General features: G+C 47.3%; 1 protein-coding gene across 1 annotated transcript in view; it reads right to left on the bottom strand.

The window, feature by feature from the left end:
* Positions 1–16,907, bottom strand: part of LOC138527543 (transmembrane protein 151B-like) — a 351,127-nt gene extending 334,220 nt beyond the window's left edge. Inside the window, exon 1 of the mRNA XM_069638794.1 lies at positions 16,639–16,907. Within this exon, the coding sequence (XP_069494895.1) occupies positions 16,639–16,731 (93 nt within the window). The 5' untranslated portion in view covers positions 16,732–16,907. The remainder of the gene's footprint in view (positions 1–16,638) is intronic.
* Between the last annotated feature and the right edge of the window lie 237 nt (positions 16,908–17,144).

The raw sequence follows: 17,144 nt of genomic DNA, 5'->3' as shown, positions 1-17,144 counted from the left end.
TGGTAGTGCAGATGTTAGTGCACCATATGTTTGACAGAGTTCATTTGTAAAGACAACCTGATGAGCACCTGTTTGTTGTTTTTTAGAGTAGGGAACCTCTGTGCCATGCCATATAATTATGATTGCTCCTAGTAGTTATGACAAAGAGTACGGATTTGATAAATAGCCCCGTGCCACCTGACTCCCTAGATGCTGTCTGCCCCTCTCCTCCCTGCCACCCTGTACAGCTGTAACCTTCTGTGCCTCTCGGTATCTTAACCCCGCTTTATATCTGTTCTGTTGTTACCTCTGAAAAATGCTCCGTTTTGCATCTACACAGTTGTATACCTCTGTAAAGCACACTGTTGAGTACCTGCATTGTTGTATAGCTCTGTAAAGCACTCAATTTCTTCTCAAAGCCAGGTCCGCACTCAATAAATAGCATAACAATACAAGTATTATCTTCCCTTCTGTCTACCATCCCTTTTTTACATGGTTATCTATGTTTCAGCTGCAATAAATTACACAGTGCCTCAGACGTTTGTAACATGCATCCCCATATAATGGTGTTGGTAACTCTTGGCTTTCTTGTCCTTTTTCAAAGCTGTCTAGGTGAAGATTGTTAGGTCTTGGCAAAAAAAAAAGCAAGAATCAATAGAAGAAGGTCATCAATATAGGACTTACTGGAACGGGATTGGTCGCTGCAGGTGTATACTCAAGGGGAAGCGGTATCTGGGAGGAGTAGTTTTAAAAAAACAAATTCTATAGTTTTTCTTACTGCTATGTAAATACAATGAAAAGAGTGATGAATAATACTTGCCTCCATGTCTTTAATAGAATCCCAACTCGTTGTCATAACATCTGGGAGCAATCAAAATGTGTGCTAGGAGTTGGACGGTGCGGCGGCAGAAGAAGAATGGAGAGTGAAAATCAAGCGAGATCTGCAGTTGGGTTTAATATGCATACAATTGAAGAAGTGGTAGCCATTCACAAGACCTATTGAGAGGACTCACCAGTCATTTCAGGAGATGGAAGGAGAGCTTGTGATGGTTTGCTAAATAGCAATGACAAGTTGACCTTGCAGGTGAGCGTTTGGGTCCCCTTTTTATAGGTTCTGGAGCTGCCTGAAGCTCTCACAGTTCTGGATTGACATGATGAACATGGTTAACTTAATGCCGATTAGTGGCTTACCTTTGACCCCAGAATTAGTTATTTTGCATGTTCAGGAACATCCCATCAGTCTGGGTAAGGCTATCGTAGGTTATGGTTTGTTAGGGCATTTCTGGCTACCAACATGGAGTTCTTGTGTCTCGCAAAACATGTGGCAAGCTGGCAGTCTAAATGTTGATTGATGTGTTGCTTTATCAAAGATGGAAAAGGTTCAAGTCAAGCGGAATGTTGACTTGGATGGGTATGAAGGAATTTTGGTGAGCTGTCAGGGCTAGCTCTGTTGGCCTGGGGTGGATGTGGTCTGGTGAGTGAGCATTCTTGTGCTTCCCATCCATCTTCTGCCCTCCCCCGGCATTTCCTTCCCCCTACCCACTTTACCCACTTTTCTTGTCGAATCTTACAAGAGACTGTGTGAGAATACGTGTTTCATGGTAAAGCCTTGCCAAGGAGAGTGTGTATCAGATGTTCATATTGGTAGATGGCATTGGCCAGTACTAGGGACCTGCCCCAACCAAACAAAGATGCAGTGTTGTCACAAATCCATGGTGTTCTTCCCTTCTCCCCAAGGGGGAGTCACCCTATTCAGACGAGGGTGGTGAGCCTGCTGTGCAAAATCCTCCCTAGGGGTATTGGCAAGTGGGGTCTCACTGGGAGTGACTCCCCCTTTGGGGAGAAGGACTCCCAATCTTTAGCAAGATCTCCATTCCACCCGGTCTTCTCTGCTTATATGGGAGTAGAAAAGGCTGTTAATTTGATAAAAAAACCTTTACCTCTGCCAAAAGAAATGCTGACCCCCTCAAGTGTGAAGTCTGGTAACCAACAGAAATGTGTCTCTCATTACAGAGACTCATATAAGGACACTCCGGTCCTCACCTGGATAAAGGAGGGACCAGCTGACGTAGAGTCAATCAGCTGCGGTAGAGACATGCAGAGGGGACGCCACTGATATCGTGCTGTGCCACAGAGTATATCTGGAAGGGGGAGCAGCCCGCAGACCTTCGCAAAGCCCAGAGATGCCAACCAAATCAAGTTTTCCACTTATGTCCTGAGAGACGCCGACAAACCTAGAAAAAGCTCAGACAAGTCTCTAAGAAGGCTGCCCCTGGAGGAAACAAGAAACTGCACCAGCGGGCACACGAGAAGGTTGCCACTGGAGGAAAGCAGAATAAACACTGGCGAGCGTACAAAATGGTTGTCGCCAGAAAATACCAGAAAATACCAGAAAAAGAGGTGCTGGTAAGCCAGCGAGAAGACTGCCTCTGGAGAATGCCAAAAAGCGACCCAACGCAAGGGAGTTCGCCACCACCAGAGCCATCCATCCTCCCTGGAAAGAGTACCATGGAGTAACAGATATGCGGTTTGGGCCTGAGAAAGGGAGGTAGGCAATACGGTTCTGCAACGAAGACAGGGAAGCATCAGAATCATTAATATCTGAGAGGGGCAAAGCTTATGGGACTTCTAATCGCTGGCACCAATGCAAACCAAGACAAACATATAGGCGTGAAGGTTATTACATATGAGGAGAAACCCAAGCAGGGTGTAAGCAACGGGGCTAGAAGGCCCAGCAAAGGCATAGAGTGCCAAACCAAGATACAGAGAACAAGGTGGCTCAATAGATCCAGGAGAGATAATTAATCAAAACACAGAAGGGGACTACAATCCTGAAAGGAGACACAGTGGCCCTGAAAAGGGGGCTGTCAAGATATATACCAAATACTTAGAGCGGGAAGGGAAAAGTAACCTTTTTTTATACTTTGTAAGTTTGCAAAAGACTGAAAACCAGCTCATTGAGAAAGGATTAAGAAGTGAATCGTATTTTCATAAACTGCATCAAAACTAAACAACTTTTCAGCAAGGGACTGTCGGCAAAGGCCCAACACAGAGAACTGTGATGAACATTGATAGTTTTGACTATTTTTAACTGTTATCCGGGAAGGGGGTTAGCCATAACCTGAGGAACATTTATTTTCAACAACTGTCAACAGATGAGGGGTTCAGCTACACCCACGCCTATCAGGTATTTACTTTATGGGTTGTAATTTGTATATATTCTGTTAGGGCCAGTTTAGAGAGTTTAGGATTCGGACTGAGGACAGACTTTTTATGTTGATATTGGCTTGAAGATCAAAAAAGTGAAAATTGTGTGGAAGTATTTTAAAAACGGAAATATTGGATGGTGAGGTAGCAGAGATATCCAAAGGGCCACAGAGAACTATAATAGTACATTTTATTGGAACAAAACATTATTTACCAGGAGAACGTATTTTCACAATTGTTTTAATGGACAACTAAAGAAGTGGTAAGAGGTTAGATTTGTTAGTGTTGGATATTCAAAAAGTATGTTTTAGTTGAGAAATATTGTGTTTCACTCGTCAACAGGTGAGCAAATCCAATTGATATGATAAAATATGATATGGCATTTATAACGCGCTTATACGCAAGTGTTTCATGGCACGACGAGGCAGGGGAGGGGGAACAAGGGAGGACAGACAACGATCCTACTAGACCAGGTGTCATTCAGATCGCGCAAGTGCATGGGAAGGGGAAGGAGGAGAAGTGCGAGGGAGAAGAGGGAGAGGACAGTGCATGGGATAAGAAACAAACAAAAAATAAATAAATAAAAATAAATAGTAAGTAAAAGTACGGCCCACAGGCGGCAAGTGCAAGGATAAGTGCTGACATCAGGTGTCAAGTGCTGGTAGTGGGATTGTAGGGATACAGAAACAGTCCACAAGTGTGAGGGGTAGCCAGGAAGGTAGTGCAGGAGTGCGACTGGCAGGGGACGGGACCTGGGTCCGAGATCAGAGGGTGACCATGTAACCAGTGCAAATTCAGTGTCAGCCAGGAAGCCAGCAAGGGAGAGGAGGAGAAAAAGCAGAAGCAAAGAGAAAGGTTTTGAGGTGCTTCCAGAATCGAAGATGATTCTCCTCAAGTTTCAGGGAGGCAGGAAGGCTGTTCCAGAAAGAGGCACCAGCCGAAGAAAGATCTACCACCAACTCGTTGCTTGGAGAAGCGACTGACACTGAGGGAGTTTGAGGTAGATGAGCGAAGAGCTCGAGAGGGAAGGTGTTTAGGGAGAGGGAGTTGAAGGTATTGAGGCCCCAGACCCCAGAAGGTCTTGTGGACGATGCAGAGGGTTTTGAACTTAATCCTTGTAGCCACTGGGAGCCAGTGCAGAGATTTCAGTCCTGGAGAGATACTATCCCTGGCCTTGAGTCCAAGGACAAGTCTCATGGTCTTGTCCTGGATAGGTTGGAGAGGGCGGAGAGTAGAAGCAGGCAGATTTAAAAAGAGGCTGTTGCAATAGTCAAGCCTAGAGAGAATCAGAGCTCTGGAGACAGTAAGCCTCTGGGGGAAGGAGAGGAAAGGAAGTATGCCTCTGAGGAGGTGCAGCTGGTAGTGTGACTTCTTAGAGACATCAGAGATGTGAGGAGAGAAGGAGAGTGTAGAGTCGAAGATGACCCCAGGGTTTTTAGCCTTGCAGGTGGGAAAAGGAGAGGGCCAAGGGATGGCCAATTAAAGCACTATGCGACTTGCAATACCAAGAATGTTGTTTATTCAATCAAATGCCCATGCAGCCTAAACTATGTAGGATAAACATCTCGAAAATCAAAAATTAGATGGAGTGACCATCGCTCTAATATTAGAACAAATAACCCAAATTCATAAGTGGCTAGGCCCTTTTCTAACAACAGGCACCAAATAACAGAGATGCAGCTACCAATCCTAGAAGTGATTAATACCTTGGGTCGATCCAAGAACCCACGTGAAAAGCTTGAACAACGGGAACTAATGGATAGATAGACTCAACACAGTGATGCCCAATGGGATGAATGAAAAACGTATCTTATCCTGCATTTTCTGAACATGTGATATTTGCTGTAATTTGGTAATAGGAAGTGTATGGAATAATTTCACATACAAGGACAGTTATGTACAGAATAAATATTGCATGTATTTTTTGAGGAGAAGACCTAACAGAGTTCAGGTTTGTGCACACAGCTTAATGTCTCTATGAGACAGTATGTATTGTTTATACACAATTGTATTTTACTACAAATTGGAGATACTAGATCTTTTGGTACTGTAAATTGGCCTGTATAATTGCTTGTGACAGAGATGATCATTCTACTGACATGTCCTTTTATGTGCATCCTAGCTTATCTCATTACATTGTGTGCATTTATTACCCAACTCTTGAACACACAAATGTAGCTATATCAAACACCAATGAGGTCTATAGAAGAATATATAGAAAAATGTAACACATATTTGATAACTCATTGTGATTTTTGATTCACATAGGCAACATTACTTTTATCCCAGATCCATATTGCGTGTACTAACTACATGATTTGTTGATTGCATTAATGTGATTTTTATAACTGACTTTTGAATTTATGGAAAAGTGTCGGAGCAAGACACGTTTGGCTTTCTTATTTATTCTATGGTGGCCATTCTGTCATAACATGTGAACATATATGCGTGAGAATCATTTTGTAACTATATCAGAGTAGAATGTTTTCCTCACTCAAATTTTATCCTGAACGCCGCCAGAATTTTTGAATTGTCCTTAGTACCATGGGGACAAACCGGATGATTCTCTGATACCGTTAGCCAATATGTAAACATGCCAAAATGTGAGTAGTCACTATAATGTGAGGCTGCAGTAATTATGAGTTATATGAATTTATTCAAACTTAGTTTACCTTAGACCAGTGGTATTCAAACTTTGGGGCGAACCCACCTTGGGGGGCATGGCCTCAAATCCAGGGGAGGGGGGGTGCGCACCCACAGTCTGACAAAAAAATAGGATCAGGCTGCTACTTAAGCAACTAGCAGCATCCCAATCCAATATGGCCCCTGCTGCACATGCTCAGTGCAACAGGGGCTTGGCCTGCGTCAGAGGGGTAAGGAGCATGGCCATTTTTGAGCCGGGACCTGGAAATAAAGGCAGCCCGAGAAGGCTCTTTGTGTTTCCCTTGCAACATGCATAGCCTTCCTGGGCTGATTTGACCTCCTACTCCCGGCTCCAGGACTGCCGGACCACCGGACTGCTGCACCACCACGAGGCAAAGTAATTACTTTTTTTTTGGTTATTGATCGACTGTTTGCGGCATTCGGCCGCCGCTCCATACCCCTATAATTTGGCACACAGTTATTAGGGTTCTGGAGAGGAGGTCTTACACCCCCAACATTGGGATAGGCCTTGACTTGGAAAGCCAAGAGAGAATGTGCGTTAGGGGTCTGGCTTTTTTTAAGTTGGGGCCTTTGCCTCCTTCTCTCTAGCGACAACTGATCCCCCAATTGGTGGCATTCAGCCCCGCTCCAGAACCCTAATATCTTGCACAGGGGTCTTAGGGGCCTGGGGTGGAGGTCGTATGCCAACAATGGGATTGTCTTCGACTTTGAAAAGAAAACAGACCCCTAATAACTGGGCTCTCCGTGGGGAGCACTGGTGTTAGGGGTGTGACTTTTTTTAGGTCGAGGCCTTTAAACCCCTCACCACCAACACCTGACCCCACCATTGGAGGCATTCAGCCCCCGCTCTATAACCCTAACATCCTGCAAAAAGGTGTTAGGGGTCTGGAGTGGGGGTCTTATACCCCCAAACGTGAAATCGGGGAAAACGGATGGGCAGTGAAGAGGCATGTAGCAGCCTCGGTTTAAATTAAACTAGACCCCTAACATGCATGCTCTCCATCGAGAGCGCGGGTGTTAGGGGTCTGGCTTAAACGTGGTCTCTACATCCCCCTTCATTGCAATACCAACCCTATCCCACCATTGGAGGCAAGTGGCTTCCGCTGAAGGGCCCTGCCCCAATGTTATTTTAATAATGCACTTTTGGGGACAGGTAGCCCAAGGTTATGGCCCCAGCTCCAATGGTTAGTTTAATAATGCACTTTTGGGTGGGTGGTGCATGCTGATGGCCCCTGCACCAAAGGTTATTTTAATGTTGGGGGGAAGGTGGGCCATGCGGATGGCCCATGACCCCAAAGTCATTTACATAATGCACATTTGGGGGCAGGTGTCTCATGCTGATGGCCCCTACCCCTGACTCACTCGGAAGCCAAAGCCTATGGGCCTCATTACGAGGTAGGTGGTAAGGGATTACCGGCACCGGTAAGGACACCGGTGTCAGCAATCCCTTACCACCCTATTCCGAGGTCCCTTAGCGGGTCCCTTCCTTAACACCTGTTTTTACCTGGTGTTATGGAAGGGACCCGTTAAGGGACTTCAGAGCTAATAAGAGGTACTGCAAATTGCGGTACCGTTATTAGCTCCATCCCCATTCCCATTGAGCCCTATGGGGGCTTGAATGGGAATAGGGAATAGTTCCCGGAATGGGGACTTACCGGGTCCTCCAAGGTGGGAATGACCTGGTAAATCCCTATTTCGGGAACCCGGACCCAGAATGCGGTAAGGGGGTAGCCATTGTGCTAATAGCACCATGGCTACCTCCTACCTCGTAATGAGGCCCTATGTATATAAAAAAATAATACTGACCCAGGGAGGGTGGGGCAGGCGGGCCCAGAATGTTTTTTTCTCGGGGGGCTTGGCATAAAAAATGTGGAGACCACTGCCTTAGTCCATGCACCATTTGCTGGCCTGTAATATCATTGCACAGTAATGCTATGACAGTGCTATGTGATGGCATCATGCTGGCTCTGATGAGGAAGACATTGCAGGTGAATACAGGGCACCTCAGGACATACGTGGGGGTTCCACCAGGACCTCTTTAACAACTTTTTTCGATTTTTGATTTAGCACACATGCACCTCTGATGTCACTGATGATTCACTGATTACACATGTATCCTAGAATAAGCACAGTACATGTTGTCTAGACTCAACAGTGATTTATTTTCATATCAACAAACCCTGATCTCCAACTCCATCACCCACCCCACAACCTGATGCCCAACTCCATCACCCACCCCACACCCTGAGTCTGTCGCATGTGCTTAACCACTAGCGCTTCCTCTTGTCCCCTTTTTGCGCTGGCAGGGGAGCATGGGTGGCGTACTGCCCACTGATCCCTCTGTAAGGGTGGCTGACACGGAACTAACTGGCTCACTGCCCCGGAGGTGTTGCATGGTTAAATTGATACCCCTGGCCATGGTCTCATGTGAGGCTGAGATTTGTTTAACAAGCTCCCTCACCCGCTGGCTGATAAGGGTGTTGGTTGCATTTGAGTGCACTGCGTTCCGGCACAGCCAGTCAATGGATGTGGTCACCTGCCTAGAGGCCCCCTGAATCATGTTGTGCATGGCCTGTGAATGGCACAATTGCTTCTGTGTGTTGGCACATATTTCTGCCTGCAATTCCTCAATTCTGTCTAGCCTCTCCGAAAATGGCTTGCAATGTGGGGCCCTGCACTGGCTCAGGGGATGGTTGGGGGCCCATACCCTCATTGCCAGATGCCCAGCCTGCCTGCCATGCATGGCCATCTGTGTCCCCCGAGTGCTCGAAGTGGAGGGCACGGCGAGATGACAAGGGGGATGAGGAGGATTGCATGGGCAAGAGGCTGCGCAGGGGGGAAGATTCTGGTGAGAAGTGTCTCACAGGTGAACATGCAGGACTGAAGTTGGAGGAGGCCGACTCAGATTGCCTGGTGGCAGTGGGTGCAGTGGGCTGGGCACATGCCTGGACGCTGTCGGCACTTGACCGGGTGTGTTGTACTCCTGAGTCCCAAGCAGTGGTGGGGGGTGCCCCTGTTGCGGGTGGAGCAGCAGCCTCCATAATGGCTGGAGTAGGCAGTTGAATTGTGGCCGGTGTGCCAGTGGACATGGAAGTGGACGGTACTGTCCCCTTGGATTTTGTTGTTTTTGTCACACTTCCCTTCCCGCCTGAGGCATGGCCTGTGGCCTTTGTAGCGCTTGCTGGTGCCGATGTGCCCAAGGTACTGGCACCTTCCGAAGGTTCCCGAGTATCTTGTGTGCCTGTTGGCAGACATGAAAGCGTGGGTGAATACCTTGATGGAAATGTGTTAGGTATGTTGTCATTTAGTGTTGTGTGTACTATGGTCTCACAGAGTTCTAGGCCTCCAGGGGGGGCAAACTTCATGTGACTGACAGTATGGCAGTTTACAGCATTGATTGATCTGCATGCATATGATCAGTATGGGGGTCGTGCCTTGCTTGCTTGCTTGGACCGTGCTGTCATGTGCATCACTGACATACAGGTTTGCATGTGCACATGTAGGGCAGGTTGGATGTTGCTTGTGTATCCTGTATTACTGTCAGCTGAGACAGCTGAGCTAGTTTGAGACACACATCCAGTGGTGTTCTTTGCTTGACATGTGCTACATGTTTGGTACCATGCTCGTTGTAGTGTCTGGGCATGAGTGGCCAGTGTGCAGGCAAGGGGGGTTGTGATGTGTAATGAAGATGTGTGACAGTCCTTGTTACTTGCAGTTCAATGGTGGTAGTTTTGTTCATCATGCCCTTGTTATCCTACTTGGTTGGAATTCAAGGGGATCACGGCTTCCATTACTCGTGATGTAATGGCCTGCAGTGTCATATGGATGGGTCATGCATTGTTGGGGTTCCTGTCAGTTTGTCTATGTCTACATGCTATTACAGTTGTTCTGCAATGGGCCCATCATTCACTCATGTACTCATCAGGTTCTCCCTGGCTGCTGGCTCCGACCTTCACCGAACCCACACCCTCCAGGTCCACCATGTGGCTAATGCTGCCGACCATCTCCTCCCATGGGGTCAGCTGTGGAGGGTCTACTGTTCTTCCAGCTGTAGCAGCCGTCTCCCTGCGTTGGTTGGCGATGAGGGTGCGGACTCGTGCCTTGAGGTCTTTCGACAACATGTCATCAAGGTCCCGTGGGATATGGCCTACAGCCACCACCTTGGCCCTTATGTCTGCCCAGGTGGCATTCTTGCGCTGCTGTGTGATCTTACATTGTTGTGGCCCATAGAGCTCCTTTGATATTGCCACCACCTCCTCCGCCAGGGCTGTTAGATCTTGATCGTCTGGGTTTCCGCACCCGCATATCAGGTACATTTGACTTACCTTTCACTGCAGACATGATTGGGCTTGGCTCTGGGGATGGGTGGCACTCCTACGAGTTTCAATGGATTGTGTTTTTAAAGATGCCTGTTGCAGTGCTTCCTTTTCCTGTGATGATGTTATTTCCACCGGCAGTCATTCTGCCAGCTGATTTAGCAAGGATTGACCTGGCAGTAATGGTAATCATGCCAAGTATGGGCAGATTTACCCTTGTGTACTTCGTTTTCGGCAGTATTTCAGCCAGACGGAATTACCATTATTGCCAATGGTGGGTGCGTGCTCCCGCCAAGTTGTAATACGGCAGTGATTCCACCAGACACCACACCGGTAATGGTAATTCCGTGTTGGCAGAATTACCGCTGTATTTCTGCCAAACTCGCAGTGTGTATTTTATTGGCCTGAAAATCAAAAAGGTGCAGATGTTATGGAAGTATTGGATGGTGATGTAGTGGAAATATCCAGAGGACCATGGAGAACACTATTAGTAGATTTTATTGGAACAATACATTCTTTACCAGGAGAATGTAGGTTCACAATTGTATTGATGGACAACTAAATAAGTGGTAAGAGGTTAAATTTGTTAGGGTGTTGCCTATAAAAAGGAGTACATTTTTAGCTGAGGAATTTGCAAGGCTTTATTATTCAGAGAGTTTAAATAGAAGTGTTGTGCCGGAGATTTGCGCTTTGACCAAAAGAATTTCTTTCTTGTACAATACAATAATTAACAAATTCAAATTGGATTGTGCTCTTGATTTAATTTGTTTTTGCTGCAACAAGTGTTTCGACAATAGGTTGTTTTCAAGGCCATTCAAAGGGTGTCTCTTACATTCTAGGGTCCAGTATGATCTGGCTAGGTCCTGGGCACCTTGCGCATGTAGGACACTATCCAGAAGGACTACTTCAAACCACTAAAGGACCAATCGATCGCCAGAACAGGTCACCTTATTGAAAAAGTGACCAGCATAGAATTGGAGAGGGATACCATTGAAGTATCTCAAAGAAGATACATAAGAGAAATTGTCAAACAGAAGATCAAAGATAATACTGGACCCTAGAATTACAGAGACACACTTCAAATGGCCTTGAAAATGACTTAGTGTCGAAACACGCGTCGGCTGCAAAATGACATTAAATCAAGAGCACAATCCAATTTGAATTAATGAATTATTGTATTGTACAAGAATGAAATTATTTTGGGCAAAGCGCGAATCGCTGGCACAGCACTTCTATTTAAACTTTCGCTGTGAGAGATTTAGGGTAATGCCTCCCAGTGCTGGGGACGCAACTAGCCAATCCACGAAACCTAACGGCCAACGCGCAGCAACAAACGGCTCTACCCTAACGTAAACCCATTGCCATTTATTATTCAGAGACATTGGTTTTGGACAATGCTGTCCAATTTCATTTGGGATGAAATTACAGTTTTTTTTGTTGTGGGCCCCATCACTAAGCATAAAATTAAGTTGTTTTACCACTCAAAAGCACATGGACTGCTAAAGAGGGCAGGCAAGATCGTCAAAGATTGTTTTGGCAAACGAGAGTAAAAATAAGCATTCGTTTTGTGGAGCAGGGCAAGAAATTCCGTCGTCCTATAGAACAACTTTGAAGACAGTCAGCTGGATTTTGCTTCTTAAATTATTGAGGTGTAGAAGAGTGCAAATTGCTGTGCCCAAAAGTATGACCACAAAAAGGGGGGACGCAGGGGTGTAGGGTCCTTGTGGTCCCACATCACGTCCCACCCCCATGACACATACTGTAACCCACGAAAATTACGTTGAAAAAATCATTCTTTTTTGTTTTTAATTGTGGGCCAATCCCACCAAACCCCGCGTTTCCCCTGTACTATTAGTCTCCCCCAACTCCGACCCCACGACTTTCAGCCCCTTAGCCTCACGTTTCGATGAGTTGTTTAAAGTCATTTTTTCGTTGAGAATTACTTCGAAAAAACGGGTTTGGTAAAACAACGCGACACCAGCGTGTATGCCACCCTCTGCGACATGCGCAGTGCTACGGTGCCTGCTTGCTAGGTTTGTGCTGTACACAATCACAAACACAAGTAAGAAGCTGTCAAGAGGAGTAGGAGCAGGGTGTGCTGTGCAGGAGGGGGAAGCAAACCAACAAGGCCTAGGTGTTTCATGTTGTGAACATGAATTGCCTGGAACTCATAAGAAGCTGCCTGTTATCCATGTCCCTTTGAGCAAGCGGAGTAAAGATCACAGTAGTGGCCACGCTATGCACATGACTGCGTTGTGCGTTGGCAACGTGCAAGATGGGAGAAGGAGGAGAGTTATGGTGAGTGGATGGACGCTAGGAGCGCTACCCGCACAATGATGGCCAATGAGCTCCTGTGTCCAGAGCCTTTGGGTGTCAGGTTGGTTGTTGAATTTCTATGCACTCTAAAGATGTACAAGCCTAGCCAGCCACCTAAGTCCTAGACCCGCGAAAATGCACACATGTATCTCCTAATCTAAATCGCTTAGAACCTCCAGCACATTGACTACCGTCACCGGGGGCGTTCCAACCACATAGCGCCTTCATGCCATACAAATGGGGAAGGAGCACTATATAAATAACCCAATACAGTGGGCCCGGAATGTGCCTGGGGCCAGTGCACTGCCGTCTGTGTGGGATGATTCCGAAAGCAATGTGGCACTTGGAAGGGGGTGAACAATGACTGCGCTATCCAAGTCAATTCTGCAATTAGACTATGCTTATAATTTGGAGGCTTTGTCTAAAGATGTGGAACATTAGCTATTGTTACCTTTTTGTTGATGGATGTTGTGTGGTGTGCAGCTGTGACTGTCTCATATGACGGTGCATGTGTGAGAGGCAGCGGCATGGAATGGAAATGTGGACATGCTGAGGGTGATATGATAGTTTATTTATATAGCGCCTATACACAATGTGTTTCAAAGCGCTTCAAGGCAAGGGAGGGAACAAGGGAAAATACAATGACATTCTTACAGGCCATGAACAGTAAGGATGTGAAATGAACTATCGTACTCGGCCTGACGACATTTCAGATAGTGCAAGAGCTAAGACATAGAAAAGGAAGGGAGGGGGAGAGTGGGAAGGAAATGGAAACAGACAGGCGACTACCGTACTAGGCCTGACGACATTTCTGGTAGAGCCGGAAAAAAAACAAGAGGTGAGGGAGAAGGGTGCAGAAAGGTAGGGGAGGAACAAAACAAGCGACTATCATATTAGGCCTGACGACATTTCTGATAGTGCTGCAGGGGGGTTGGGGAGGAAAAAAACAGTAAGGGGAGGGAGGAGGAGACAGACGAGGTGCATGGATGTAGGTGGTTGCCAATGACCCCGGGTGGTAAGAGTTGCCATGTTCTTGCTACGTTGGCATTGATTGTTGAAGGGAAGATCATGCATGTCTCTGTGCCACTTTTTACTTGTTAACACCAAACCCTGGCATTGAGTGGAACAGCCTGTGTGTCTGTGTACATATGTGCCCACCTGCCTGACAGTACAGTAAATGCCATCCTGGCTACTTGATGGCAGGGTGGCCATATCGTATTGATGCCAATCGACAGCACAGGGGCCACATCTCTACCTGTCCTGTACAGTTAGAACCCCTAAACTGCGGGGGCGGGGGTTATCCTATGATGTTAATGCTTTGGTATATGACCTTAGGGAGCCCCGTGTGCTGCCCTGATTCCCGGGCTGCTCCAATTCCACGTGGGCACAAAGAGTTGGCATTATTCCCAGCAGCGTTCAGTGGACTTTACTTTTCAGGACCGCTCTAGAAGAGGCACGCCAAGTGTTCTTCCTCATCATAGACCAATGTATGGGCTTTGGGGTCCTTGAGCTCCCTCTCCTGAGGCCTACCTCACTTCAAATCATTGAAAGAGCATGAGCCTGCCTGGGGTGCCTCAAGCTCCATGCATAGGTGGAGGGTCCAGACACACGATCTCTTGCCCTATCTGGGCCGCGGGTACAGCACCGCGCACTTATGATTCGTATTACAAAGACAGCCGGCTTGATCTTCTGGCGACATGGACAGTGTGTCTTAATGTATAGAGGTTGCTTTTTTGTCCTTATGTAAAGCATATAGTGATAAACTGGGGGGCGGGGGAGCATAATAATATGGTGTAGTATATTCAATGCATGTGGATGTAGGAGAAATCTAAGGAAACTCAAGGCTTCCATGCTCAGTTAACTGGAAGGGCATAGGTGTGCGAGTATGGAATCCCCTATGGATCCCTCTATATCACTAACTGTAGTTGCACTAGGTCTCATAAGATGTGTATGCTGGAGGGGTCTCTATACATTCTCCAGGGGGGTGACCCCAGGAAAATCATCCTATAGACCCTGGAAGTCATGGGCATGGTCCAACACCTGCTGCATTAATCCCACATCATGCGCTGCTGTTCATTCAGACGTCATTCCTTGAGTTTTGCTCCCCAGCTCTCGTGCTTGAATTCTGCATCTGTGAACGAGCCAGGGCTGCGAAGAAGGACTACTTGATCATGCTGGGTTTCCAATCCCATGACTTATTAATGACTATCGCTTGCAAGAGAGTGATTCATTAAGTCAGCATGAATGAAATCAAATATGTAGAGGCTCTGGAAGTGATGGAGTCCATGCGTGTCTAGATTGCAAAGAAATAATAGCCGAGCAAAGGGCTGATGCCGCAAAATATTAAAATTAATGTCAGCAAACAGATGCCTGCAAACAATAAGAACACACATGCCCGCGCGCGCACACGTACACTCACACTCACTGCAGACAACAATCCACACAAAAAAATACTTAAATATAGAGAGCAAAGACAATACACAATACACACACGCACACACAACTAGCGCGTATAGAATTACCTGCATGCAGTGGAGCTAATGAAAAATACTCAGTGAAACCATCAACCTCACACAAAAAGATTAAAAGTCGCAAAGAACACATGCGAAGTGAAGATACTAACCAGCACACAATCACAGTGAAGACAAGAAACAGAGTAAAGAGAATAAACAACACACATAGACATATACCGACACACACACACAATAAAGGCAATAAATCACACAGCAAAATATATATATATATATATATATATACATAGATATATAGATATAAATAGATAGATATAGAAAAGATAATTAACAAACACACACACAAAGCTAGTAGAGAACTACCTGCACTGCCGGTACTTACATGCAGGGAAGATAACTAAAAATATGCAGTTGGTCAATCAACCACACACAAAAAAAGAGAAAAGGTAGCAAACAACACATAGGGAGTGACGGCAATAATCAACACACACACCAACACGGAGAAACACACATAGTAGAAGGGTATTAAACAAAAGACACAAACGGAGCGAACACAGCGCACAAGGGGTGACACAACAAGCGCAGAACGAAGGCAAAACAAAACATACATATATATATATATATATATACACACACACACACACACACACGCACACACACACACACACACACGAACTGCGGCACTGGGTATTCGTTTAATATGCTACTCTATACTGGGAAATGGTATGTCGCCTTGTGTGAATGCTGCCCCTTTGCACCCCTCGCCCCCTTTTGGGGGTGCTGTTGCAGGGACCCCCCTTGCCCCATGTGCGGTAGAGCGGTGCCCGTCTGCGGTTTATCAGAAGGCGATTCCCTGCATTGGGAAGAGATGCTGTCATGCACGCTCTGTTTATATGGCGGTGGGAGGAGTTCCTGCAGCCTTTAAGGCACGCTTCTGCAATTGGCGGTCTTTCCCAGCTAGAGGGTGACCACCACACCGAGCAGGAGGCTCCCCTTCAAGCTCTCGGAATCCTGAAGCCCCCCGGGCGGGTTCTTCGCTGGACGCCACAGGGCGCTCTCCTACAGAGCAGTCGGTACTTCAGCACCATGGAGAGCTGCCATGCCTGGTCATCTGGAGAGCGTAGCCTTTGCGCTGGTCTAATCTTCAGCACCGTGGCCGGGAGCACTGTCATTCAGCACCTCGGAGAGCTCCCCGCCACTACTCAGCGTCACCACCATCAGACGCTCTCTTTCCACTTATCCCGTTTTCTGCACCTTGCCCCCAGACCAAACTGCCCTTCAGCACCAAGGAGAGCGCCCTGGCATCTAATCTCCCGAGGCAGGGAAGCCTACCCTAGGCTGCACCTATTCACACCGGTGCACTGTGTAGACTAGAGACTCCCCCAGTGTGCACAGTCACAGTTCAATAGTTTGCTTGTGTTTCCCCTTCACAGCTGGCAGCCGAATGCAGCATGACCTCATAGGCAACACAAACAAAACAACCGCAAAGCGATCTTTGCATTGTCCTGGGAGTTTCTGTAACATCGAAACCACGTACACAAAATGCACACCCCTTCAATGTAAGGCGAATTCCTAAGCAACTACGGTATTAGCAATTTAGCCTTTCGGAACGCATGTTTGAAATGCCATGCCAGTCAGCGTGTAGGCATGCAAGGCGTGCACGCCACTTGCCCTTCGATGCTCACCTCTCCTCTGACATCTGCCGGTGTACTCGTCTCCACATCTGGGCTGTTTGCAGAGGTGTCAGCAGCCGGTTCTGTTCCCCCCTCTGCAGACATCCTTTGCCATCCCAGTGGAATCCACCACCGACTCAAACCGCTGCAATCACCGCATTGATGCCGAAGTTCCTTCCCCGCGCCAGGGCAATCACCCGCGTGGACGATGCCTGCCACCACAAAACCGCCAGCTGGCAGGCTGCCGGCCCCCCATAGCGGGAGCGTTTCTCCAGCCCCGCGGCTTCTGCAGGATTCCCATCCCCTCCTCCTCTCTCGCTACAGAGGGGGGCCCCGGAGTCTCCCCCACCCGCTCCGAGCTGCCTGTGTGTGTGTGTGGTTACCTTATCAGCCAGCCCAGAAGCTGCGCCCAGTAAACTGACCTCCCTGCGGGGAATGCGAGGCAGCCAATCACTTACTCAACGCAGCCTGCTCGTTAACTTTAAGAAAGGGGGCCAGGATTGGAGACCTGCCCCGAG

Source organism: Ambystoma mexicanum, chromosome 14 (assembly GCF_040938575.1).
Source record: "Ambystoma mexicanum isolate Mex_15411 chromosome 14, UKY_AmexF1_1, whole genome shotgun sequence".
In the NCBI taxonomy this organism is placed as follows: Eukaryota; Metazoa; Chordata; class Amphibia; order Caudata; family Ambystomatidae; genus Ambystoma; species Ambystoma mexicanum.
Note: the sequence above shows the minus strand (reverse complement) of the source record. Positions and strands in the feature narration are given on the sequence as shown.